At 27.1% G+C, this 27,109-nt stretch overlaps 1 protein-coding gene across 2 annotated transcripts in view; it reads right to left on the bottom strand.

The window, feature by feature from the left end:
* faf (ubiquitin carboxyl-terminal hydrolase-like faf) overlaps positions 1–27,109 on the bottom strand; it is a 200,074-nt gene that overhangs the window by 26,356 nt on the left and 146,609 nt on the right. For both annotated transcript variants that reach the window (XM_067287046.1, XM_067287048.1), the window contains exons 28-42: positions 23,765–23,890; positions 20,855–21,015; positions 20,668–20,776; positions 16,029–16,175; positions 15,295–15,447; positions 14,013–14,223; positions 12,407–12,528; positions 12,225–12,326; positions 8,501–8,676; positions 6,001–6,174; positions 2,563–2,704; positions 2,105–2,282; positions 1,902–2,025; positions 367–442; positions 51–225 (exon numbers count right to left, since the gene is read on the bottom strand). In XM_067287046.1, the coding sequence (XP_067143147.1) occupies positions 51–225; positions 367–442; positions 1,902–2,025; positions 2,105–2,282; positions 2,563–2,704; positions 6,001–6,174; positions 8,501–8,676; positions 12,225–12,326; positions 12,407–12,528; positions 14,013–14,223; positions 15,295–15,447; positions 16,029–16,175; positions 20,668–20,776; positions 20,855–21,015; positions 23,765–23,890 (2,176 nt within the window). The remainder of the gene's footprint in view (positions 1–50; positions 226–366; positions 443–1,901; positions 2,026–2,104; positions 2,283–2,562; positions 2,705–6,000; positions 6,175–8,500; positions 8,677–12,224; positions 12,327–12,406; positions 12,529–14,012; positions 14,224–15,294; positions 15,448–16,028; positions 16,176–20,667; positions 20,777–20,854; positions 21,016–23,764; positions 23,891–27,109) is intronic.

The following is a 27,109-nucleotide window of genomic DNA, read 5'->3' as shown; positions in this document are numbered from 1 at the left end:
ACTTGATAAACTTCATTATTCGTATAACTTAATTAAGTTATCATACTTACACAGACTTAGTTCATGCATACTGTATGCTAATTTATTTTCTTCTGCATCTAAGTGATGATAAAATAGAATATATGCATTCCACCATCTTTTCTGTCTTCTATATGACATTCTTTTTAACATATGATCAAATACTTCACCAGTATATTCACCACCAAAGCACTGATTTTTCATTTCCTAGAATTTTAAAGTTGTTTCATATTTTGTTAGCATAATTCATTGATAAGTTTAGCAAACATGCATTATTTCAAATAAATTTTTTAAAAGTATTCTGTTTATGTGTGTATAAACAAAATACTTCAGATTCATTTTTATTACCTCATCATCTTCCATTTTACATTCAGTAACATCACCATCATCAAATTTATACCATTTGTAATTGCCATCACTATGCCTAAAATATGCATTAATAAGTATTTTAAAATTAACTTCTTACATTGTTTACAAATTAAATTTAATACTCTATATACATATAAACATTTGCAGTAAAATAATGAAAATATGAATAAAGTAGTTGTAACTAATAATATTCATTAGTTTCTTTACAATAATTAACTGGATCAAGAATAGAGTCTTAACTAATGCACTCAATAATGATTAGCATTTATTATTACTTGACTTATCCAGGATTTTGAGAATATGAGTGATACTCAAGGCAGATTCAGGGAATAGTAATGCAAGTACTTCCTGTCATTTTTTGGAGAATATTACTCAAATACTTTAGAATTACATCAGTAACCTAACTTTTTAGAGTCATCTTTTTTCCATTAGTTCCTTAAAATTGTTAAATGAGAGATGGAATATAGATAATTGGTAATTTTGAATTGAGAGATTGATTATAAATTATACAAATTACAGCATGACTTATAATTGGTATGATATGATTCTAAAAGGAGAAATGAAAAAAAAAAAAAAAAAAAAAAATATATATATATATATATATATATATAAAATCAGTACATTTTTTATTTTCACTTTCTAGTGAAAATAAAATGATTAAAATTGCAGTCATTTTGAATTCATATGCAATTATCTTTAGTCTGTGCATCACACTTTTCAACATGTTTCTGAGAAATATAAATTTAAATTTTTCTGCTTTTTCAATTTGTATAAGATTACTTTCTGTCATTGAAATCATGCCTTTTTATTTTTATTTTAAAGTAACAAAACTGATTGCTATCAATGGAATGCACTTCACCATTCCTGTATCAATTTGTCATTGAGTAAATATAATCTAACTCTATTACCAAAAATATTTTAAAATTACTCTGTAAGTTCTAATGTTATGTAAATTTTCATTCCTTCACTGAAACAGAATAGAAGAGGGATAAAATAGATGTTATAGATGAAGCTAATTAACAGGAAAAATTTTTGACAATTGTTACATTTAATTATTGTTCTAATATTCATATATTAGAACAATAACTTATATTAGAACAATAATTAGATGTAACAAGGGTGCAATTTACAATATAGTAATTTATATATTTATTACAGTATTCTTACAGTGATAACTTTGAACAATGTAATTTCAACTATTATGAAAGAAATAGAAATACAGAAATTTTTGTTTAAAGTGTAATTTTAAATAACTGCTATAATTCTATTTCTACTAATAATTGTATCAGAAGAAAATAAATTTAAAGATATTTAGAAAATCGATTTAAATAAGAAATAGTGAAATATAAATTATACACACATCACAAAAAATAAATGATTAATAGCAAAAATACAGTAAAAGTAACACCAAAATTTGTTAGATTTAATTATTATTTGACATGAAATTTAAAATGTTAAGAATCTTCTGAAGGAGGAAGGTTTTTTTTAAATGAGAGAAAATAAGTTATAATTACCTATGTAAAATATAAGAATAATAATGACCACCACTTGCTTGCCCACTATGAACTACAATTCCTGATAAATTATATTTTGTACATAATGGTTCATCCAAGTTAACTGTATCTTCAATAATTTCTCCTGCAATGTATATACAATAAGTATATATTTTAAAAATAAGTGATCATTATTTAAATTTTTAAAAAAATTGTATTCATACCTTCAACTTTAGCAAGTCCTCTTACAGTGTATGGTTCCATATCCAACTCCCTTGGAAATTCAAAATAATCATTAAATTTAATGGCACACTCTCTTTCCCAGTCATAATCAAAACGTTTTAACTGAATTGCTAGAATTTTTGGTAATTTTTTAATACAGAGTCTTTTCACAGTATCAACCTGAAAAATTTTAATGTTATCTTTATTTATTTGAAAGTAGTTTGTAAAAAATAAAAAAAAATGATAGTACAAAAACAGTAATATGTAAAATTCTTTTCTAAAAATTTAACAAACTGAAAAAGATAATACATAATTATAGCTTTTAAAATAGTTATTAGTGTATTCATAATATTTATCTTTTCTAATATACATTGTATCTTCATATAACATCTAACTGTTAATTTTAAAGCAACACTTTACAAATATAAAATGTACAAAATTACAGAAGATATTAAATTACCTTTTTATTACATTTTTCACAATGATATGCATTGGCTCCCTCTAAAAGATCACCTTTAACGTATTGTTCTAAGGAATCGAGGAGATTACTGTGATTTCGAATGTCTATATTTAATGTTGTAAAAGATTCCTCTCTTGAATATCTAAATTTATTATAAAATAGAAATTATTTTAGTTATAAAATTATTTCTAAGTCAAATTATTCTTTATAAAAAAATTTATTCTACAAAATTCGAAAAACATTTATAGAATATACTAAAATAAATTTTCAATATATAAAATAAAAGAAAATTTTAATTAAATGGTATTTTTGATTTTATAATTTATAATTTTCACTAATTAATATATAATTTAAATTTCAATGAATTTTTGATAAACTGAAAAAGTTATAAACTATTAAAAAAAATGTAAAAGTTCTTCCTACTTTTCTTCAGTAAAAGAGTTACTTTTGTTTTATGTGTATTCTATAAATTTTAATAGTTATATATATTAACTACTGCAATAATTTATTATTTTTTTCCTTAATTCACACTTTCAGTTAGATACAGGCCTGAGAGGCCTGTTAAATAAATATACAGTAGAGAACTGAAAATCAGAATCAATTGGGGACTGGGGTTGTTCAGATTAGTGATTTGTTCCGATTACCAATTATGTACGAATAAATATATTAACCTGTCCGATGTTCAAATTTTTCTCCGTTGCGTGTCGCTTCGTGTTGAATTTTCGTCGATTTTAAGCCTAACGAAAATTTTTATAATAATAACCGAGGCTATCGTATCGTTAAAAATTATTTCTGCATTTTGTACAAACAAAATAAATATATTGAAGAATATAAAAACATGAAAATTATACTTTAAAAGTAAATTTAGTATCAAAAACGTTCGATTCAGCATGACACAGTCCGACTGAAAATCGTTCCGATTACCGGCGATTCCGATTAACGAGTCTCTACTGTAGGTTTATTGCAGTAAAAAAAAATCTGTCATAAATATCAGCTATAACATAACATCAACTCTTCTTTTTATTTCAAGCTCATGCAAGCATCATCAATGCACATGAAAAAAATATAGTATAGTAACAGTTTTTCTGTAAGCTGTTATATTACATCATTTCAATTTTATAAAACTACACTATAATTTATAAAAAAAATGCAAATTGCTTATATTAGAAGTTTGATTTCTGTAACATTACACACTGATTTTAACATCTAAGTTTTGTATTTTTTCTATCTCTTAGTTTAATTTTAAAATATTCTTACACTTAATACTAATGAAATAATATAAATGTTAGTTTTGGAAAAGAGAAATATTGTAAATGATAAATTCAATGTGCAATTCTTTTTCTTTTTATTAGAAAACGAATAATGCAACATAAAATGTAATTATAACATATTTCTAAAGAAATAAAAACATTTAAGCAATGAACATATAAATAAGGATAATATTGGACAGGTTTTATTGCAATGGTAGTCAAAAGTACAGCTTCAGAGCAGCATGTAAAACATATGCACTTTCAAAGATTTTAAATAAAAAGCCCAGATAAGATCAAAATATTCTTACAATAATAATAAAAATATATTAGAATAATTAGATTATAATATACTATTGTCTGTAAATAAATATACAATATCATGATGTCATAAACACCATAATGCTATATTGTGTTCTCATACTGTTCATTTCTCTCATTTTATAGTTTAGTGTAAACACTAAACCCTGAAAGGCTTGCAACCTTTCAGTGGTGTTATACTGAACCTAAGTTATAGTGTTATTCTGGGTGTTGACATGATTCTACCAATTTTGTTATATATATATTATATATATATATATATATATATATATATATCATACATATACATACAGGTACTCCTCACTTTACGACTGAGTTCCGTTCCGATGACTATGTCGTTAAGCGAATTTGTCGATAAGAGAGGAGCTTGCACTGGGAATATAGGATCGTTGTAAAATTATAAAAATTATGCAACAAACTTCAAATTTATTCATAAAAAGACTATTATAGTATGCTTAGTGCGCATGTCACCATTTGCCGCTGTCCGACACTCAAGCTGAGAAAGGGGATTCTCTGAATTGCAGGTCGAAACTCGATTGGTCATAAGTGCGAGTGGTCTTTAAGCAGATAGGTCGTAAAATGAGGAGAACTTGTATATATTATCAAAATTGGTCCAGTTATAATTTTGAAGTTAAGTCAATTATTGAATTATGTTCTTACACGTGAAGCACATGCACAACATGTAGATGGTGACACAGTATATATTTATATTACAGTGCATTTAAATGCATGTGCTGTGATATAAATATACAAGCTAGAGATTCGTTTTTAATGTACCATGGCCTACACTAAATTATGGTTTCCATTTAAATGTGTAATTAATAATTAAAATATAATTTTTAAATTTTACTACATTTCTATTCAATCAGTGCACCACAAAAATTGTCCTGTGGGACACAAGTTGCTTGCTGACCCTTGCAATAAACTATACAATGAAAGGGGAAATGAACAATATGAGAACAAATACAAATCTATTATTCTCTCACCTAATTCTTACCAATGTTAACTGTTTCAGTACATCTCTTTAAGCATGTCTAATTGGCTTATTTCAAAACATTATTATGATTTCATGTGCTCCATTCTTGAGAAACCTCATGCACAAAAATATATGTGAATTAAATAATTAGGCCAGATTACAGGATCATTTATAACAGTTATAATTAATATTAATGTATAAAATTTTACAATACTTGAAGCAAAAGTATTAAAAAACTTTGGTATTTAAAAATTTATTCATATTTATAAATAAATGTATGTCAATAATTCTCACTATGATTTCAGCTGATGGAGGAAAATCAATTGAAATTCCTTTGTTTAAAAAACTAGCCTAAAATTTATGAACAAAAATATATTGCTCATATAGATATATTGCTCATATAAATATATTGCTCAAGAGTTCAGATAAATTATTAACTTTGTGTATGCAAATATCTATAATTTTCCTTAAAAACATAAAAATTGGTTCCTTGTAAAAACACTATAAAATATCAGAATTAACAAGTACAGTTTCTCTGAGATACATGTCTAATTAATTATATATTTTGGATGGATTATACATTGATTTTATATTGTTTCCACTTTATTATAATACCTAGTTGTGCTTTCAGATATGATAATTTTAGTTAAAAATTAAAATAATTAAATATAAGCAAACAACTTCAAAAATGTTTTATTATAGAATTAAGATGAAAAATGATCCTGATTATGAATATATTCTTTCAAATAAGTTTATGCATTAATCAATATTTAACAATCATAACTGAACATTTATCTTCATTATTAAGTCAATACACTCAATAAAATTTTTGAAAATCTTATGTTAGTTATTTTTATTTTAGTCATATTTTTATTGTTCATAAAATAAAATTACCTATGAGGGCAGTCTTGACATATCTTTTGATCAGCAAATGTTCCACCTAAAATCTGTGTTAAAAGACATGGCTGACCTAAAGTTTTCAGTGCATCATCTAAACTATCTACAAGACTATTAAAAAATTCTAGAGCATCATGTTGTTCTCTTAAATTAACAGGTTCTCCCCATAATCTGAAAAAAGTTTTAAATTAAAATACTTAATAATTTTATTTATTAAAAACTTTTAAAAGTTTATATATATGCTACTAATCATCACTAATCAAAATATTTAAATATTTTGTTTTAAAATGCAATATTTGATAAATTATATTTAAAATATAATCTTATTCATAAGCAATGCTTTGAAAATCCTAAAAAAACAATAAACTTAAAATGTCTAGATTCTAATGTATCAGTGAGATGTTAAATCATCTATCAATTATTAGTGTTCAACTTTCAGAAATATCTGTACAATCAAGATTTTATAATGGTAAACTATATTTGATACAGGAAACTGTAATGCAATGACCTAAAAAATTTACAGTTGTGTTTGTTGCTTAATAATATTTAGCTCTAAGTTATAAATATATATATCACAATCACAACTTTACCATTAATAATGAAGTTTCCCTAACTACATATTTTCTCAGAGTTTATGAAAGAATGCTTATAGCTTACACCTGATTATTATTAAGCAGCAAACAAAATCTCAACATCTAATGTGTGTTCAAAATCATACTGTAAAGATGCAATGCAAAATTAGGAAGCCACTTATAAGCTTATAATAGAGGTGGAAAAACCTATTTGACTTAACAAGTGACAATAATATAATAATCTATATATATATATATATGGGTATACTCTACATTCTCTCTACATTCAATTGCTAGCTTTACATGTAGCGTCATCTATTGGAAAAAATTTAACAATTAACTAAATATAATTCTTACAAAAAAAATTATTATTTTAAAAAATATACATTATATTCACTGAATTACTGTGACAATGATAAAGTGCAAAATAGATGCACCATTACAGCAACAGTTAGCACATAACACTTGCCTAATTGAGGTAGTAGTGTTTTGTTCCTATGCATCATACTTTTCCTGTTAGCAAGAGAGTCCCTGCCAGTTATGGATCTAACTCCATTCAGGGAAAAATTTTTTAATTGAAATAATGTGACTTTGGTTTCCAGCAGAAGTTCATATATAGTTAATTAGGGCCACCTGCCCCTAGGCTTTCCATATCTGGTTGCGGCATTCATCTATCTAACCCTGTTCTTGAGATTAGGGTTAGACAGCGGTGAATTTATAGGTCTACAATTTTTTCAAATTGCAGTACAATAATTTTTCTATAGATGCAATTTTTACAAGAACATACTTCCCATGTAGTTTATACAATCTGTTGACAAAATTTAAACACAATCACATAAAAAGAACTATTCTAGCATTTTTACAAGATTTTTTTTATTTAATTAAATAAGTTTTACATGAAGTCTTTTGGAAGTTAATATTAGCAATTTTGATCACATGCAGGACCTGGATGGTCCTGCATGTGATCAAAATTGCTAACCTTAACTTCTGATCACTTTTCAAATATTAATAGTAGACTAGTATTAATTAGTAGCATTAATTATCCTCTCTTCCAGGAGGATGTCAACTACTACTTTTGATCGAATTTACTTCAACCGTCTTCCACAACAGTTCCTTCTTTCTATTTGACTAACATGATGGCATTTGATTGGGAAAATTACATAATACAAGATTACTGGCAAGCACAAAGGATGTTTTAAGTGGTTTTTGAGGGTGCCGAGTTTAAATATTTAGACTGTTTTTTTGGAAAATTTGATAAGTTGGCAAATTACCATTTGATATTCGGCTGTGGATGGTACAGTTTCTTAGAGTAAACATTAGAAAATACCATGATATTTGAAAAATTTAAGAAATATTTTCAATTCCTATCTACTTGACCAATGAAATTGTGCCATTTCTTACCATCTGAGTAGCATGATGAACATGACAATAGTAGGCTAAAATAATTAAACTCTTTATATGGTGTTTGTTTTAATGTTTGTTATATTTGTAATTATATAAATTAAATACTATAAGGTTATCTTATGTAAAAGTTTATCACACTGAGTGACCAATCTAACACATTTTAAAAATTCTTTATTCCTCTACTGTACACAATTTAAAGAATTTTTATAATGTGTTAGATTCAGCACTTAGTGTGATAAACTTTTACGTAATATAACCTTTGTAAATATAAATAAAATACTACAATACAAGATAATATAATAAAAGGGTTAGAAATATGAAATAATCTAATAATCTTAATCTTTGTTATTGTTATTTTTTGCCCAAGCAACGCCAAGGCTCATCTGCTAGTATTTAATAAAATACAAACTTATTGAATGTTACAAACTTTATACTTTTAAATTTTACTGTTTCAAAATATTTTAAATAATAAAAGTATAATAAACAGTTTAAAAGTAAAAATTATATATGTGTTAACTTACTTAAAATGCTTCCAAAATCCTCGTGGAACATAATACTGTAATTTACTGCAAGCTAAATGACCAAAAATAGCCTGAACTTGTTTAAGAACACCCAAATTATAATCTTTTCTGGATTCATCTTTATTTTCTTTCTCTTCATTTTCAGAACTTTGCTGATGACTAAACAGAAATGCTGCCTTTATTTAAGAAAAAAAAAGCAATTAAAATTTACTTCTGATATTTTTAAATGACGACTTTATAAACAGTTTTTTAATTTAAGTATTAGGAAAATCTATAAATTGTTTAATCACATTATAACCACATTTCCTAAACAGTCTCAAATTTGAATAGTTTAAAATAAATATAAGCCTACAAACTGATGACAATAAATAAATTTCTTATTAAAGTCCTTGTCTTTAAATTTGAAAAAATAATAGAAGCAGTCATGACTTAAGCTACTCAACTTCATGATTTAAAATCATTTGACATATAAGACAAAAATCAGTTATATCTCAGTTTATCATCATTGTAGAATAATTAGTGAGGACTTAAAGAAAATTATTCATATATAATGGAATTACAGAGAGAAAAAATGTATTATAATTGCAATTTCAAAGAAATTTTTAAATTCAAAAATTTTAGATTCCTAAAAATAGACTTTATTTTTCATTAAAGTTTTTATAGGTTCTCCAAAAGATAACAATACAATAAAATTCATATTCACCCTTCACTACAAAGAATGAAACTTCCATTAAAAAAAACCAGCAACAATTTTAACTGTAAGAAACAATCACAGGTTGTAAGCTTTTTGCTTGACATTTTTGGATTCCTGTTGGCTCTGAACCGTTTCAGCCAACCACTGTGCCATTATAGTTCCTCCATTGACCTAGAAATTTTTATTGTGCAAATAAATGATGTATATCATAAGAGTCAATCATTACCTCCTCCATACTGTTCAAGTGAAAACCAGTTTAGTATTAAGTAATATTAAATATCCAATTAAAATATAATTTTATTTAAAGGTTTTTATAAGCATGTTTAATATAATGTAAGAATTAAACTTGTTTATTTTAAAACTGTTTGATAAAAAAAAAGAAAATTGAAATAGTTTCAATTATTTTAAATAGCTTGGTCAATACGAATAATCAACCTTTCTTGATTAAAATTATTTAATATTAGGCTTATTTAATAAAGTTAATATTTTTTATTCATTCTTATTTAACAAATAATTTAACAGCAACAGGATTAAAACTTTTAATAAAAGATACAATTTCCTTTCTATACTTAGTCAGTTATTGACAATATTAAATTAATTCAAGTTGTTAGCAATGAGCAGTTTTATTACAAAGTAATGTCCAAAAAGCAAATCTTCTTCACAGCATAATAGGTGTAGATGATGCTAGATATTTCAATGTACTCTGTACAACAAGTAAATATGATATATAAAGTATCATCTATCACTATAATGGACATATATTCTCTCAGTTTTAAGCTCATATTCATTATATATTTGAAAGGATTGCTCTTGTAAAGCATTCTGCATTGCTCGGAAAAGATAAAAATCTGTTGGTGCCAGGTCCAGTGAATATGATAAATGAGGCAAAACAGACCAGCCAAACTCCAAAATATTTTCATGTGTAATCTTTGCTGTATGCGGCCTTGCACTGTCATGCAATAAGGTGATCTTTATTCTGTTAACAAGTGCAGGATGCTTTTCTTGAAGTTTTTAGCTGAAGTTGCTCTAACTGTAGTACATATACATTTGCAGTAAGCGTTTCATTGCGTGGAAACAACTCAAAACGGATAATTCCTTGACGATCCCACCATACACACAACAAAATTTTTCTTCCATACATACTAGGCTTGGGGACCGGTTTTGGCTGATCATCTTTGTCAACCCATTGTTCGAATGACATTTTCATATGTGATCCACTTTTTGTTTCTTGTAACAATTTTAGCCAAAAAAGGTCTCTTTATGCCAAGAAAGCAAGGTAGCAGCTATTGACCTTCTGTCAGACTTATGCCATTCACTGAGGTTATGGAGAACCCAAACTCCCAGCTAGCTCACTTTTCCTAGTTTTTGGAGGTGACAATTGATGGTTGATTGGGATGTGTGCAGTTTCTCTGCTAACTCCCTTGTTGTTTGCTGTGAATTCTGCTCAATCAGGACCTTTAAAAGTCTGAAAAGTGGTCTGATCTTTCTTCATCTTTTAAGGACAAATCACCAGAATGGAATTTTGTAAACCACTTTTTGAACTGTTCTGTCTGAAATTACTCCACTGCCATAGACATTGCAAATCTTTTTGCTGTTTCTGTAGCATTATTGACAAGTTTAAACTCCCACAACATGATATGGCATACCTGCACTTTCAAATGGATTCATAAACAATTTTTTATTACATTATTGACATTTAAGTGTTAAAATCTACATTTAGAGACTACACCCATCCCTCGTTTTACACGGTACTTCTTTTACACGTTTTCGCTTTTACACGGTTTAAAAAATAAATGTAGAAAATAAACTGGCTATGATCAAAAGGAATAATTTTTAACTCTATATTTCAATCCATCTTATTTATATGTTGTAGTTGATATTTAGGATACTAGGTGACAGTTTTATTTCAATCTGTCAAATAGTAACCGCTAAATCGATATAGGGTACTCCCCCATACGCATGAAGTTGCATTCATTGCACACAGTTTTAAACCAGAAAATTTTAATTTTTCATATTCATAAGTAACAAACGATTACATTATTTTTAATTACATTTTTTACATTACATTACATTTTTATGAATCTTTTAGATTTTATTTTTTGTTCCTTTGTACTTTGTATTTTATTAATAAAAAAATATATTTTTTTTCCCTTTCAATATTTTTGTTTGATTTATGTATCTTTAAAAAATTGAAAAAATTTCATAATTAATAAACAACGAAATTATGCGTTTCTTGCATACTTCTCGATTTACACGGTTTTACATTCAAAAAGATACAAATTCGATTTACACGTTTTTCTCAGGAACCTATCTTCCGTTTAAATCGAGGGATAGGTGTATTTGCTAATAGCCACTTATAAAACTCAGCTGAAGCAACACATCATTTCATGAGTATTTGACAGTGACACCAGTATTTACACCTACCCACTAACGGAACTTATTTATGACTCAACCCAATATATAAATTAGATTCCACCATTTAACATTCATCAATGATTGTATTCAAATTTTTAAAGAATTGAGTTTCTCTTGCTAGACAACTACTAACTAGAATTTAATTATATACACTTTTAAAATATTAATTGTATACTGATATAGACTAAGAAATAAGACTTAACAAATTATAAAATTTCTTATAAATTAGTCTTTTCATATAAACTTTTTTACTAATATCTCAAAAGAGTGTCTTATATTTTTATTAATTCTCTTTTAATTCTACTTTCCAAACATTTTAATTGTCAATACTCATCTCTGACACAAATCTATTAAGCCACTTTTCATTATTATTTTACAAAAACTTAATTTTGTTGGAATTATCTTTGGCTAAAAGTTAAAATTTTGCCTATTAAAAGTATTTCTTTTCATATTTCATCCTTTCCAAGAAATTCTTAAATTTCTTCTAAAGTTTTTATAATGGCTTTTGAAAAGTAGATTGAAAAAGTTAAAATTATTAAAACTTGTAAATTTTACTTAAACAAATATAAAAATGAACAAATCAATTATATAGAGAAGATAAAAGTATTTAATTACTTCATTCTCCATTCTTTCTTCACCTGAAAAATCTTCATTTAAATCAGTAGCTGCACCTTCTACACTAAGAATACCATTACGGATATCTTCTATCATATATAACTAATAAAAGTAGTAAGAATTTATATAAATTTAAAATTATTAATTATTGTTATTTTTGAATAAAAATTTTTATAGTTTACCTGTTGAAGAACTGAATTCATGTAACAGGTTGCACCTGCATTTTTTAAACCAACAAATCCACGCAAAGGACGTGGACCAACTGGTGGTAAATATTCCCATTCTGTCAGAGGATGATCATTTTCTATAAATTATAATTAAATATAAGATATTTGATTCAAAATAAAATAATTTTTAATCAATTCTAAAGCATTACTTAGAATATTTCCAAGCCCTTCTATTGAAATTAATTTTTAAATCACACAATGTTGTAAAAATACAAGAATTACAGAAAATAACTGGTAAATAAAATTTTATTTACTTTTTGTCACAAAAGCCAAAATAGGTAAATGACATTTTTTGTACCAAATTCAAATAAGTTTTTAGAATTTATCAATTACACAAGGATTTTGAGTGACATTTTAAAGTATTATATTAATTTACAAAACTATAAAAATTTCTTATAAAAAATATATTTACAGGACCCTAGGGTTCCACAGAACACACTTTGAATACCACTATTGTATATTAATAGGAATTGTTCTTATTCTTTTGATGTACCAGGAAATTGGGAGTAATTTTGATTTATTCTCACAGAAGAGTCTATTTAAATTAAAAATACCAAAATGGTGATTGGATTCAAAATGCTATACTCTGAAAGCTGAACTTGAAATTTGTGAAAGTGATCTTTCTAAGATTTGAAACGAAAAAAAAATTATGAACCTGCTATTACCTTTCTAAAAAGTAATCTTTATAGGGATAGTTTAACTGTTTAAAAAAAGACTTTGTTTAAGGAATACACTAATCTGAAAAGCTTCAAAAGTGGTTTGAATGATCAGAAATGCAGTATTGAAAATTTGAAAATGCTGTTTGACATACTAATAGTATCATCAAATCTCTACCTTACTAACAATATCTTATCCAATTTCTTACAGCAAACAAAGTACATAGAAGAATTTTAATTTAAATACCACATTATAAATAACATGTTATTTACAGCTTAACTTAAAAGTTACTATTATAATTAAAAATTAATGAATAAAGTATACTATAATTTGTATCAAATTTCATATTTTGGAAAAATCCTTTTCTATTATTTGTGTGATTTGAATATTACATAACTTCTAAATTCCTGATTAAACATGTAAATCATTTAAGATTTCACATGTTTAATCAATACATAAAACTTTTATTAATTTTTTTAGTAAAATGAAAAATTTTCAAAATTTATAAATTGATAACTTGAATTTTACTACGAAATTATATTATTGTTTTTATTTATATATGGCAATGTGACTTATGGGAAATCTGCCAGGGGGACTGCCTCCTGGAAAAACTTTCTACAGGAAACTGGCTACTATTTAGTGTTAAACATAAAGAAAACTCAAACTCTACATGGCCAGCCCAATATGCTGGTAGTTTGTTGTGGCATGAACCCACAACAGACCACTAGCATTCAGTGATTTTATGCACTTAGCTACTGGTGAATACTACTAAATTATAAATTAATTAATTAAGGATGTAATTCAAAAATTATTAATTACTACTTAATAATAAGACTTGCAGAATTAATACGTTATATTGTAGCAATTGTTCAAAAAAAAGTTTATTGTTTTTTAAAATTCATACCAGAATAAAACATCTCTGTTAACATGTCAGCTAGTTGCTGAAGATTTGGTACACATCTTGTACATAGAGCTACCAAGAGATCAAAAGCAGAAATAATAGATGATGATGACAGACAGACAGGTATAGCTTGTTCTGATGGAAGTTCTTTGGGATTTCTTCTAATTTGAAGAATAACACGAGAAGCAGGAAATATAAAATCTTCAACTAATTCCTATAATATAAAATTCCTAATTAAAATTTTTATATAAAAATATATTTAAATAATTCAATAAAAATTAATTTTATAAATAATATAATAGAAAAATTCTTAATTATGTTAGAAACAATTTACATGAGTGGACAACAGATATTCTTAAAAATTTCAATTTATTTATAAATCTCCAAATATATATATATATAATATATATATATATTAATGACTTAAAAGTACATTAATTTGTATTTTATTAAAATTATTTTATAGATTTTGATGAAGTCTTCTACCAGGAATATTCAAATTAAAAGTTGTCAAAACATACTAATATAAAACTCAAATGTTTTGTCAATTTAAATCTAATTTTGTAGAAAATTTGCTAGAAATAAATCAACATAAATATATTTGTTCTGATTTATTCTGTCATGATTGAATTTATTATGGAATAGTCAAATAAATAAATAGAAAGATTAGTTTTTAAATTCAATAAGTAATAATTGAAATCTCATAGATCTTAAGTCTACAATATAAGCATTTTATATTATTTTTTAGAATTTCAAGTTTTATTTTCTATACAATATTATACAGTGCTACACAAAAATATAAGTTTAAGTAATGTTTTTAGACTGTAAATAAATTATTTAACATATTAAAGTGATAGATATAATTGATTATTTTTGCATGTTACTGTTTCATTTAAACAATTAATTCAATAAAAACATCAGAACTTATATCTTTGTCTAGCACTGTAATTCTCTAAATATCAATTACTGCAATCATAATTTGACAAATCTTTTTTCTAGCCATTATTTTTATACTGTGGACATTTTTTCACAGTTTCGGAGTATGGTAATTTCAAGTTTCATACAGAAGGAAAAAAACTATGTAAAAATTATCCAAAATCCAACTTAAAAAATATAATGAATGATCTAAAACTCAAATTAATTCAGAAATTGGATTAATTACATATCAAAATAATAATTATTTTGTCGCAGAAAAATGATATAATTTAATATAAAGTGGACTTATAGATTTATTCATTCAGAAATTATATAAAACTTTAATACTTTAATCAAAAATTTACCTTACCTTGATTAGATTTCCTTTTTTGTTATTTGGATCAGTACCAATTTCATATTTCTTTTCTGGACCAAAAAAGCAAACTAATTCCCTGGTTACACCAAGATGTCCTTCAAGCAAAGCTTCTTCAACTTGACTACTACCAGTTGCTAAAACTTTTTCCTAAAAGAAAAATTTTTTAATATAAAACTATATTAAATTACAATTAATGATATTTTAAACTAATATATATTACTAATATGCATAATATGTATGTTTAACTATCATTCATAATATGCAATATTTATAAAACATTCTTGCTTTCACAAAATAGAATAATAGATATGAAGACATGCCTATTTCTGATAAAAGATCAGGTATTCCATTTGCTGTGAATAAGAGATGAAGTAGAATAAATTAATTTTGATATCAAAATTGCCTTACTATATTTGGTATGATAAATCTTTATTCTTAGTAGTAGACTATTCTGAAAATCAATAAAGCTTTTAACTTTTTTCTTCTTACATACAACAGAAAAACTTGATATATCCAATTTTCCATTAATAGTAAGTATCAAATTGAATACGTAAGAAAAAATTCAGACAATAATAAATCTGATGTTGAAAGTCTAAAATGCATTATTTCTTTACTATTTTGATAAGTGCAACGAATCACATCTAATTTATTTGTATGATGGAGAAAGATCTGTGATTATATAATATTCTTATACTATATTATTTAAAGTATTAAAACAATATACTTACCCTAACAGATTTTAACCAATCAATTTCATTATTCAATAAATACTGTGCAGTAGATAAAGAGCAGTTGCTAACGCATGCATAATTTAATAGCCGGCATAGAAGTTGAAAGAATTCATGAGAATTTTTGGCATATTCTTTGACAGTAGTCTAAAAACAATAAAATATATTTGTGTATCAATTCATAATTGAAATTAAATCAAATATTTAAAATTCTTAATTATGAATAAGAACAAATGAAAATAATTTAATATAAATAGAGTTTGCAAATCTAACATATAAAAAGAGATCACTAACTTTTTGATAACCAAAAAGTTTTGATGGTCTAAAACAAGTTTTATCATTATACAACGTATAACTTGTGTAAGTGCAAAACAATTTATGAAATAAATACTATTATTATTATTATTAAATTATTTAACTTTACTGCTTATTTATAAAATGATAAAATTAGAAAATATTTCCCAGTTAGTCTTGGTTAGTAATCTTTTTAGAATATCAGAGCATGCTTCTTAACTCACAGAGGATTATAACCTATTAATCAGGAAATATTTTATGAAATCATTTACAGAGTATATATTGTTAATAAATGTCTAAATTAGTCCTTTAAACAAATATTAAATAATATTCAACATTAACATAAAATGTATTTTATTTTTTATGATAAAAAATGTGTGATAACACACGTTTTCATATGTGAAGATGTTCAAATGATATGAACTAGATATCCTTATTAACAAAAGAATTACCATAATTTTCTGTGAATAACCTGTGAGTTATCTATCAATTTTAAAGTGTACTTACAAACTCATCCAACAGCTTTTCTTTTGTCTAAACTTACCAAGGGTATCTTTAAAAGATGTGAAATTTTTTTTTGCATATTATAGACATTCATCTGCCGTAACATACATGCCTCATTTTTAGTTCCACCCACATTTTCTGTACATTAATCCAAACATTATTATTAGATATTCCTAATTAAACTTGATAAATTTCTAGTAATTCTCCCTTTCTTCATAATGATTCATGAGAATTATTTCAAAGTCAACTGTTAATTTTAACATAAGTCAGTTCTCTACAGTTAATGAGAGCTAAGCTGTTGATGCTCCAACCAGTGTTATCAAATAGTGTAGTCTAAGTGTAAGGAGTCAATTCTGAACTGTTATATATTGTTTGTGGATTATTTTTTGTTTGTTATTCTATTCATTTTGGGGTGTTTTATTTCATTAAGGATAGTCTACCGCATCTCATCCAGGCAAAATTCAAAATTAACTCACCATTACAACTGCTGGCAGCAACTTATGATGTCATCAACCCAGAAATGACATCTTGAGGGGGACTTCAACAGGAAGTTAACAGAATGATCTCCCACCCCAAATTATCATCAGAAACACAATAAAAAATTATAAAACTACTTGTAAGGGAGATGACATGAATTAACAAGACCAATTACTAGAATGAATGAAGTGTTAATGATTAAGTAAGCAAATAAGGTCAAGTGGGTGTATGCTCATAACTTCACCCCAATCACACTATAAGGAGAAGACAAATTGAAGAATCAAAAGAAGTGGTGTTAAGGATTGAGTGAAATTAATGAAAGGCTTTACAGTTCCAGTGACAGAGGTTTTTGGTGATGATTAGACAAATTAGTAAGATTCATTGTGCTTTTTCAATATTTTTTCCATATTTTGCTTCTTGGTTTTGTGGACATAGTTCTAAGATAGTTGTGGCTTATTTTGTAAGTCCCCAATTGTCATGAAAGTTTTGTATATATTTGTTTTGGTTTTTTGATAAATTATCTTGATCTGCAAGTTATTCTCTAACATTTATTTCTTGATTGTACATATTTGAACATATATGTGAGAACCAAGGGGGCTAAGCTGTGAGCTCGACCCCACTTATCAGCTGCCTTGTCAGGAGATGGCTTTTGGAGGGCAAGTAGTGAAGTGGGGAGGTCGCGAGTAAGTTGATAGGTGCTGGCCATTTCTCAGTAATGGACAGGTTCAACATAACACAACAATAATTTAATATCTCTAAACATAGATACATAAGATTACAAAGTTATGGCTAAATATGGCAATTATACACGATTAAAGATACAAAGATATATCCCAAAAAACAGAGATTTCCTATGCACCTCGCGATACGAGGGTTGGCTACTCTAGTCTAAATCTTGGTCGTGGAGAGAGAGTTTACAAAAACAGTCTAAGTTAATATCTCATGATGATTACTTGCTGTTCATGGATCCTGGATTATGCATTGTCCTGAAGATGTTCGCCTGAGAATCGGTAGACCATTGGAGAGCTGGTGGATAGGGCGGCTTCAGGCTGGAGGTATTTGTCGTTGGTTATATGGGCCTAGGAATATGGCGATGTTCATCATTGGTGTCCGCACCGAGGACTGTGTCCAACCCCTTTTTATACCCATTTTCAGGGGAGCTGACTAATACTATAACTCGTTCCAAGTTAGATCTGTGTCTACAGTTTGATTATGTTAATTGTCAGAAATTGAATGTTTCATCAAATTTATTACCTCTTTCTATCCGGTATTGTTACTCATTCTACCCCATAAAATTGATAACAGCTGTCAAACAAACTGAATTAATAGCTGGAGGTGACGAAGGTCAGGATTTGTCTTGCGACCTTATTAATAACTGTTGATATTTAATCTGTTTTATCTATCAAAAAATCTCGAGAAGTAGGATGCGTGTAGGTTTAGGTTTTTCGCTTCGTCATCCCTTTCCCAGGGAGGGGAGGTTGGAATCGGATTGGAATATTACTTTAATTAATTAAATGATTAGCTTAATTGTCCCCCTTCTCTTCAAATTCTCACATATACTAATAAATAGATTTTTTGGCATTACATATAGTAATTATTTCAGGTTTTGGCAATAACAACGATTTTCACCATGCAATGTCCAGGCCTGGCACTTTCAAATCCTTTGTTTATGTAACACACCATTAACGTATTATCTGGGCTTTTGATTCAATAAGATGTTACATAAGTGCAACTTTCTTAGTAAAATCAAGAATAAGAATTTTAATGATAATTTCTTTATTTACCATTTATTTCTGTATTTTTTCAACCCTTTCTTGATAGTAGCACTCCCAACATAATTCTTTTCTTGTGGCACCTCTATTTCTTTATCAACATAAAGTTATTGCATTTTTAGTACTTTTGGCAATATATGTAAGTAGTGTTATGGTGTTGCTCAGCACTATTTTTCCTTGTTCTGAAGCCCATCAGATTAAATCTATTGAACAGATTTGCATCTCGCCAATCACCAATGCAATCACGTGTGTAACACCTAAACAGGACCAGTTCCCTGGAAAACTGCTCAAGTGTTGTGTTGCCTTCTGACTTTATGGCATCTCTAAAGTGTTGATGTGGCATCCAAGCTGAAAACCACTGACTTATTTATTCTATATCTCATAAGGTAATCATTGCCATCAAGAGTCACACTGGACAAATTGCCACCTAAACTAGTCTCAACCCCAGATAGTTCTCTAATTATCAAATATAATACATACAAATGTAATCTTTTTCTATTTAGTTTTTCAAAGTTATTTTAGCATTTCTTATTATTATACATTTAATAATTATTATTTGATAAATAAAGTAGAAATAAAATGAAACAATAAATAAATTTTTGTCATTCAGTTACTATTTTGTATTATTAACAATTAATGCAGTTTAGGAAGTTCTGACTCAAATATTCTAATTTTGTTTTACTTATTTTATAAATTACACCTACAATATATTGCAAGTGAAAAAAAAAAAAAAAAAAAAAAAATGTTTGAGACAATATCTTCTACACTGTATACAAGTTAAGTGTCATATTTTCAATGGTAAATTTGGAGATGCAAGATCTAGTGCAGGTTACAGGTTTTATTTCTGTTCTTCAATTTTCTGTGACTGTATAGGTCATAAGCAGGAAATTATGGTACACTGATCATTATCTTTATAATGCTTCTTCCAGTAATTATATGAATTTCTTCCAGTAATTATATAATATTTAATTATCTTTTTATAATGGTTTCTGAAGATCAATTCAAAATCACCAAGGGTTACAATGCTAGCTATACTTATTATTTGATGTTAACCTGCTATAATTTAACCTATTATATAAGATATCTACATATAAAAATTCTCTGGAATTCAAAGATCTAAAGCATTGTAATTGCTAGTTTATAAATAATATAAAATTTTCAATTATAAAATCATATAGTACGATCAAACAAATAACTATTGGAATATGAAAATATTAAAATTAAATTATAAATTAAAGATAATTAAATGAAAGGGTAAGGGTATTTTTTAAAACATTTTCTTGTTCCTGTTTCATATGATAGTTATTTTTTGATTAGTAAAATATATCCAGTATAAAAGTTAAAAGTTAATTATATCCGAATAAGCTATCCTTTAAGTATTTAATTATTTGCAATAAACTAAAAATTTATTGCAATATATATAAATATATATATATATATATATATATATTGCAATAAATTTTTATATATATATAATTGCAATAAAATTTTATATATATATATATATATATATGAAAATTTTTAGCTTATCATTTTTCCTTTACTTTATTAAAGATTATAATATAACAAAACAAATTATATACAGAACTTACCATTAAATGCGTAAAAAGAAGAGTAATGAAAAATACTAATGTATGGTGGCCAGGGTAACATTTTGTAGCTATTAAGTAAAATTGTTCTGCAGCACATAAACGTAAAGACCTAATAATAATAATAAATAATAATGATTTAATTTTTTAAGCAAAAAATAAAAATTAACATATCTGTGAAACTTTTTACCTATTTTTGCAAATAAGAAGTAAATCTATAATAAAAAGATGCCAAGTTTTATCTTTTATTAAAATATCAAGTGCTTCTGGACACAAAGCAAGAGAAACAGCTAAAACTTCTAATGCTTCTTTACAAAGATTTATTTCTTCTGATTCAGGTGGTTTTAATGTCTAAGTTTTAATAAAAATATTTTAAAATTTCATAACATATAAAATTATTTTTTTTAATTCTGTTATATAATACAGGGACCAACAATCATTTAACAATGATGAACCACATTTGATACAATTTCTCAATATGGAATTAAATAAATATATATCTATACATATAAATGAGAATGTCTGTTTGAATGTTTGTTTGCTATCCATGCCTAGGCCGTTCGACCAATTGCTACAAAACTCAGTAGTTACGTTTATATACTGCTAACTTACATAATGTCAAACATTCCACTCCAAAATATCTATTGGATTTGTAAATCAATTAATTTCTATCACCATTCGATTTTCTGATTTACAGGTAGCGCCATCCATTGGCACTACCTGTAAATGAGCAAATGGAATGTTTGAATTGAATGTAAATCAGCAATTAAATTTCCTTAAATTTCTTAAGCTATATGTAAATCACAACAAAATATTCTAAAATACAGTTAATAATAAAGAAAACTTCCATAAGTACGAATTCGTCTTATATGATGTCATTTTCTGGTAATGATGTCGAAAGTGTTATCCTGTGAAAAGTCCATAGAATTTAAATTTTCCACATCTAACAACTTGAATTGTTTCATTTCTAAACGGTACTTTCTGAATTCTAATAAGTGTCCTCCAATAGCCAAGTGTGTAAAACCACCAAACTCAGTTAGTTGGGGATCCGGGCATGGCAAACAGGCTGGAGTTTCCTGGGTTTTCTTCACGTTAGTAACACCTAAATAGAGCCCAGATTTCCATAAAAGTCTTCCCAAAATGGATCTCCCCTGGGATATTGCTCACGTGTTGCATTGTCCTAACCAAATAAATCAAACTAATTCTAACGAGTGATTATTTATTGTGACACCGCTCACAATGCCGGGCTGCAACTTTTCATTCAATTCCTTTAGTGTTATCTTGCTGCTGTACTTCATAGTTTTCCTGTTAGCAATAAAGTAGTGCTGGTTATTTATCTAACTACATTCAGGGAAAAATTTTGAATTGATGTAACGTCATTTCCTGTTTGCATTGAAAGTTTATATATAGTTAATCTGGGCCTCCTGTTCCTAAGCATATCTGGTCTCAACTTTTGTATGTCTAACACCTTTCTTGAAATTAAGGAAGGACAGACACATACGCAGATAGACAAGGGACATCAGTCAGAATTTACAGGTCTATAATTTTTTCAAATTGCAGCCCGATAGTTTTTCTATAAATGCAATATTTACAAGAACATACTTCCCATGTAGTTTATACAGTTTGTTGCAAAAATGTAAACACTTTATTATGACATAAAGGTAATTATTATTGCATTTTTACAAGATTTTTTTTATTTAAACAAATCAAATGAAGTCTTTCAGATGTTAAGGTTAACAATTTCCATCACATGTGCAGCCATCACAACCTATCCAACACAGATCACCTTTCAATTATTAATAATAGACCAGTATTAATGAGTAGTTGTTGACCATCTTCTCTTTCAGGAGGAGGTCAACAACTACTTTTGATTGAATTATCCAGACCTCCTCCTGCAATGGTCTCCTTTCTATCAGACAAGTAGTATGGTGGCATTTGAATGGGACAATTGTATAATACAAAGTTACTGGTGAGCATAAAATATGTTTTAAGTGGTTTTCGAGGTTGCTGAGTTTAAATATATAATCCGTTTTTTTTTTTTTTTTTTTTTTTTTTTTTTTTTTTTTTTGCAAAATTTGATTGGTTGGCAGATTACCATTTGATATTTGGCTGCGAATGGTACACTTGTCTTAGGAGAATATATATCAAAAATTTTTTAAGATATATTTTCAACTGGTGTCTGCTTGATCAATGAGATTGTGCCATTTTGTACCGTCCGAGTAGCACGATAAACGTGACAATGGTAGACTAAAATAACCAAACTCTTTAATATAACAAATGTTAAAACAAAAACTATATATAGTGTTTGATTTATATAACTACAAAGATTATCTTATGTAAGGATTCTTTATTCATCTACTTTACACAATCTAAAAAAATTTTTAAATGTGTTAGATTGGTCACTCAGTGCAATAAACCTTTGTAAATATACTGTAAATGAAATACTATAATATAAGGATTAGAAGTACAAAATAATCTAACAATCTTAACTTTTGTTGTTATTTTTTGCCTGGGCAACACCGAGCTTATCTGCTAGTATGTATATATTTAACTATGCAACTGTTATTCATTACAGTTGCATACCTAAATTAGAAACTCAAATAATTTTACAATTAATAAAACAATTAAAAGCAATCTTCTACGGAAAGTGAATAAATCGATTTCAAGGATCTTTTTCAGATCATTACCATCTCGCTAACCTAGGAAAAAAGAGAATAAAAATGTAAAAAAAATTGTTTCTTGACAATATCATAATTATATCAACAAAAAATATTGTTTATATCTAATAGACTTTTTCTATTTTGATATTACTGATATTTTCTAAAATTTGTTTTAAAATTTAAAGATGAAATATATAGCAGAGTTTGTCATTTTCAGTAATTTAATTTTTTTGTATTGCTGAAAACTTGCATGTTATGTGATATAGCTTATTTTCAACTTCTGCAACAAATAAATATTTTTTAAAACAAATTACCATTTGAAACTGACTCACATGTGGTTCGCAATTGTCAATCCCTTAAATAGTGTATTCTATACCAAATATTACCATTAGAAAAAAAATTAATACTTTCTAAAAATATCAATACATTTTAAAACTTACTTTCTCCTCTAAAGAATGAAGATCTTCATAAGATGCTTGCATCATATGAGTACAGCCAGATGAAGAAGCCCATGCGATACAGATTATTGAACGCACAGTGGATAAGTCTGGCATGTGATTTGTACCCTTGTAAGAAATTATTTCCATTAAAATTAATCATAAGTGAATATTTCTTTTTAATTAATTAAAAACTTATAAAAAAAATTTTAACCTGTTAAGACTTTTATTCTAAATGATGTTGATCATCATCAATGATTATTTTTTCTGTCTCTTGCAACAGAAGTGTTATCCTAACATTTATATGTTGCAAAATGAATCTATCTTATTTCTAAGTATACTTTTCTCTGTAATACTGTAACTAATAAATTATTTCTTAATTTACAATATTTTTCTCAAACAATCGACATTTAACAGTAAAATATGTTCCAAGAAAGATTGTAGCCTGAGGATGGCCTATTAGACTAAGTTGAAAATGTTTCCTAAATAAAAGCAAATCCCAGCAGCCAAAAAGGTGTTTATAGATTCATTTATTAAGTAAGATTTGAATCAGTATTTGTAATTGCCAATATATTTTATTGCATTTTCAATAAATACACACACACACAGTTATAAAGTGGGTGATCGGTTAATGAACATAATCCGTTCCAAGACTTTGTTCACTATCCAAACTGTTTGTTAACCGATTATTGATTTACCATAGGTTTTTATGGGGAATTTAATTAATTTGTTCTGGAGACCCCAAAAAATAAAAAAAATATATACTTTCTTACTACATTTATTTATATGTAATAATAAAAATACATATATACACAGTCTTGCATTTTTATTAGTCATGATTTTTCCATTTGTGGGGGTTAAAGAATCTGTCTAATGTTGACTGCTTTTCTCTTTTCAGGATTTTTCAGAAGTAATTAATAGCATTGTAATTGTAGAGATCCCCAAGCCTATTAACCTCAACCGGATTTGGATGTCATTCTAAGACCGTTGACCATTGTTCTGACATCCTCCCATTTCTTCAAAAGATCTTTAATAGCAGATATCAGCATTAATCCTCTCTTTCAGAAGAAAACATATCTCGCCGAGCTTCTTGGTGTTCTTCTGTCATCAGATCCGTTTCAGGTTCCATTATGAGCTCTTCAATGTTCTTTATTTCTCAGATGTGATTTTTTGTTACTCCTTTAGCTTGCTTGAGTCTTCTTGATTTATACTGTATCTTTCTTAGATAAGATTGAACTGTGGCCTACTGTAGACCTGTATAAGCCATATTGCCCAGCAACATCAGACTTCTTCCTACTCTCTAGTTTTGCTATTATACTCTCACCTTTCCAAAATAAAAACCAATGCAAAACTTAACGAGTCTCGTGAATACTCGTTTAAAAGAAACAGAAATCCAATTCTTTTATAAAAGAATTGTTTCTGTCAGAAAAATAAAAAGCTGGAATTACAAGGGAGAGTTTCGAAGTTCAGAGGAATGCTATCTGACTCAATATATACTGGGTTTGAGCGTTGATGTCAACGTCTTTCGCACTCCGAAAAGTTTCAAATTGTTGCCTGAAGACAAGGGAAGACCAATCGGTATTCATTATTTTACATTGCTTCTTCTTGTGTTTGTTCTGTGAGGTGTTCATTGTCCGAACATAAAAATCTTTTGCGAAAGTGTTCGTTATCCGATTTGTTCATTAGTTTTTGACATACAAACATTTCAACTTATGACAAAACTTCAGGGACCTAACCCATTTGTAAGTAGGGAAGCACTTGTATCTTGACTACAGTATAATTTCCTCAGAGGTACATTCCAGTATGCACATCACTGAACCAGAATGTACTAAAATGTGTTCTAATATTCACTAATGAGTTCACAGTGCACATCACACTCATCTGGCTGTGGGTATAGTAAGCTCTGATGAAGCAATATGGATGCCTCTATGGTTATGTTATTGACATCATTTTTGTTACTCTTCAGCATTAACCTGAAGTTATTTTGATAAAATAAATCTGCAAATGCCAATGTAGCTCTGTTTGCTTCTGCCGTCTTTTTAGATTGCCAGACATTCCAGTAAAAGCTTATTAAACAGTTTATTGGATGCATCAGTTGTGGCTGAGACAAATACATAATGGAATCTTCTGATTTAGAGTGTAAAAATTAATTATTTCCTTCTATATTTAATATACTTCACTTGTAAAAATATTAGAAAATATACTTAGTAACATGCCATGTATTTTGGAAGTAATTGTAGTATCAAGTTTTCAATGTGGGTTCCATTAATGTTTGATAAGTATAGCATCCTGGTTGATGTAATTTATTCTTTAATGAGATTCATCTACAATTCTGTCAGATTCATGAAGAAATATAATTGATGACAGATGTAATATTTGAGATATTTTTGCAAACTGTCAATAGGATTTAAATTTCATAAATGTGAGGACCAAGAACAATATACAGGATTCATTTGTGACTTACTTATGAAATCATCCTTTAATTCATCATTTACTATATGTCTTATACTATTTTTTGTGAGGTATGTGTACTATATGTTCATAAATAAAAATAGTGCAGACTACGTTTAGAGAAAATTTTCACAAAACTTCTCTTGGGTAAACACCTCTCTAGAACAGTTTTTTTTTTTGATCCTGTAAGTACCTGTTATAGATAATTTTTACTGTATTATAGTCTCATTTAAATCTGGTCATTAGTTTATAAATTCATAATCAATCAACAATTGAATGGCATCTACTGTTAGAACTATTTATATCATAAAAATAATTTCTAGTTTAGAATGAAGTTTATATTTAAAGTTATCTTGTAAACTTATACCAACTATTTTGAGTTATTAAGTAAACAATTGCTTCTTTTGCAACAAATTTTAAATTAAGAATATATTATCCTTATTATCTTAAAAAGTAATTACCTATCAATTATATTCTTGGAAATTCAAATGATAAAATGCTTAAATTTAGAAAGTTTTGTCTTTTTTTTTTTTTTTTAAATATTCAAATCAAATTTTTTTATTCAAAATATTTTACAGAGCACAAGAAGCATAATTAACAAAAGGAACAAAGCCCAATAAATATTGTAATTGTTCAGAATTTCATAATTAAACTCTTAATTTTTCCTTGTTTTATCATCTTAACATACAAACATGCAATATGTTGAGAAATATTATGCCTCTTCTATTATTCTTCTGTAATAGGCTTTACCAGTAATTTCCAGTTTCTAATAGTCTAATTAAACACAAACAACACATATTGTTTGTGTTTCATTGAATCAAGTAATAAAAAATACCTTTGCAATCCCATCAAACATAAAACACTGTTTTTATTGATGATGATTCTCCATATTACACA

The sequence above is a fragment of the Centruroides vittatus genome, unplaced genomic scaffold, assembly GCF_030686945.1.
Source record: "Centruroides vittatus isolate TY-2023 unplaced genomic scaffold, ASM3068694v2 scaffold_435, whole genome shotgun sequence".
Classification (NCBI taxonomy): domain Eukaryota; kingdom Metazoa; phylum Arthropoda; class Arachnida; order Scorpiones; family Buthidae; genus Centruroides; species Centruroides vittatus.
This window is presented reverse-complemented; position numbering and strand designations above follow the sequence as displayed.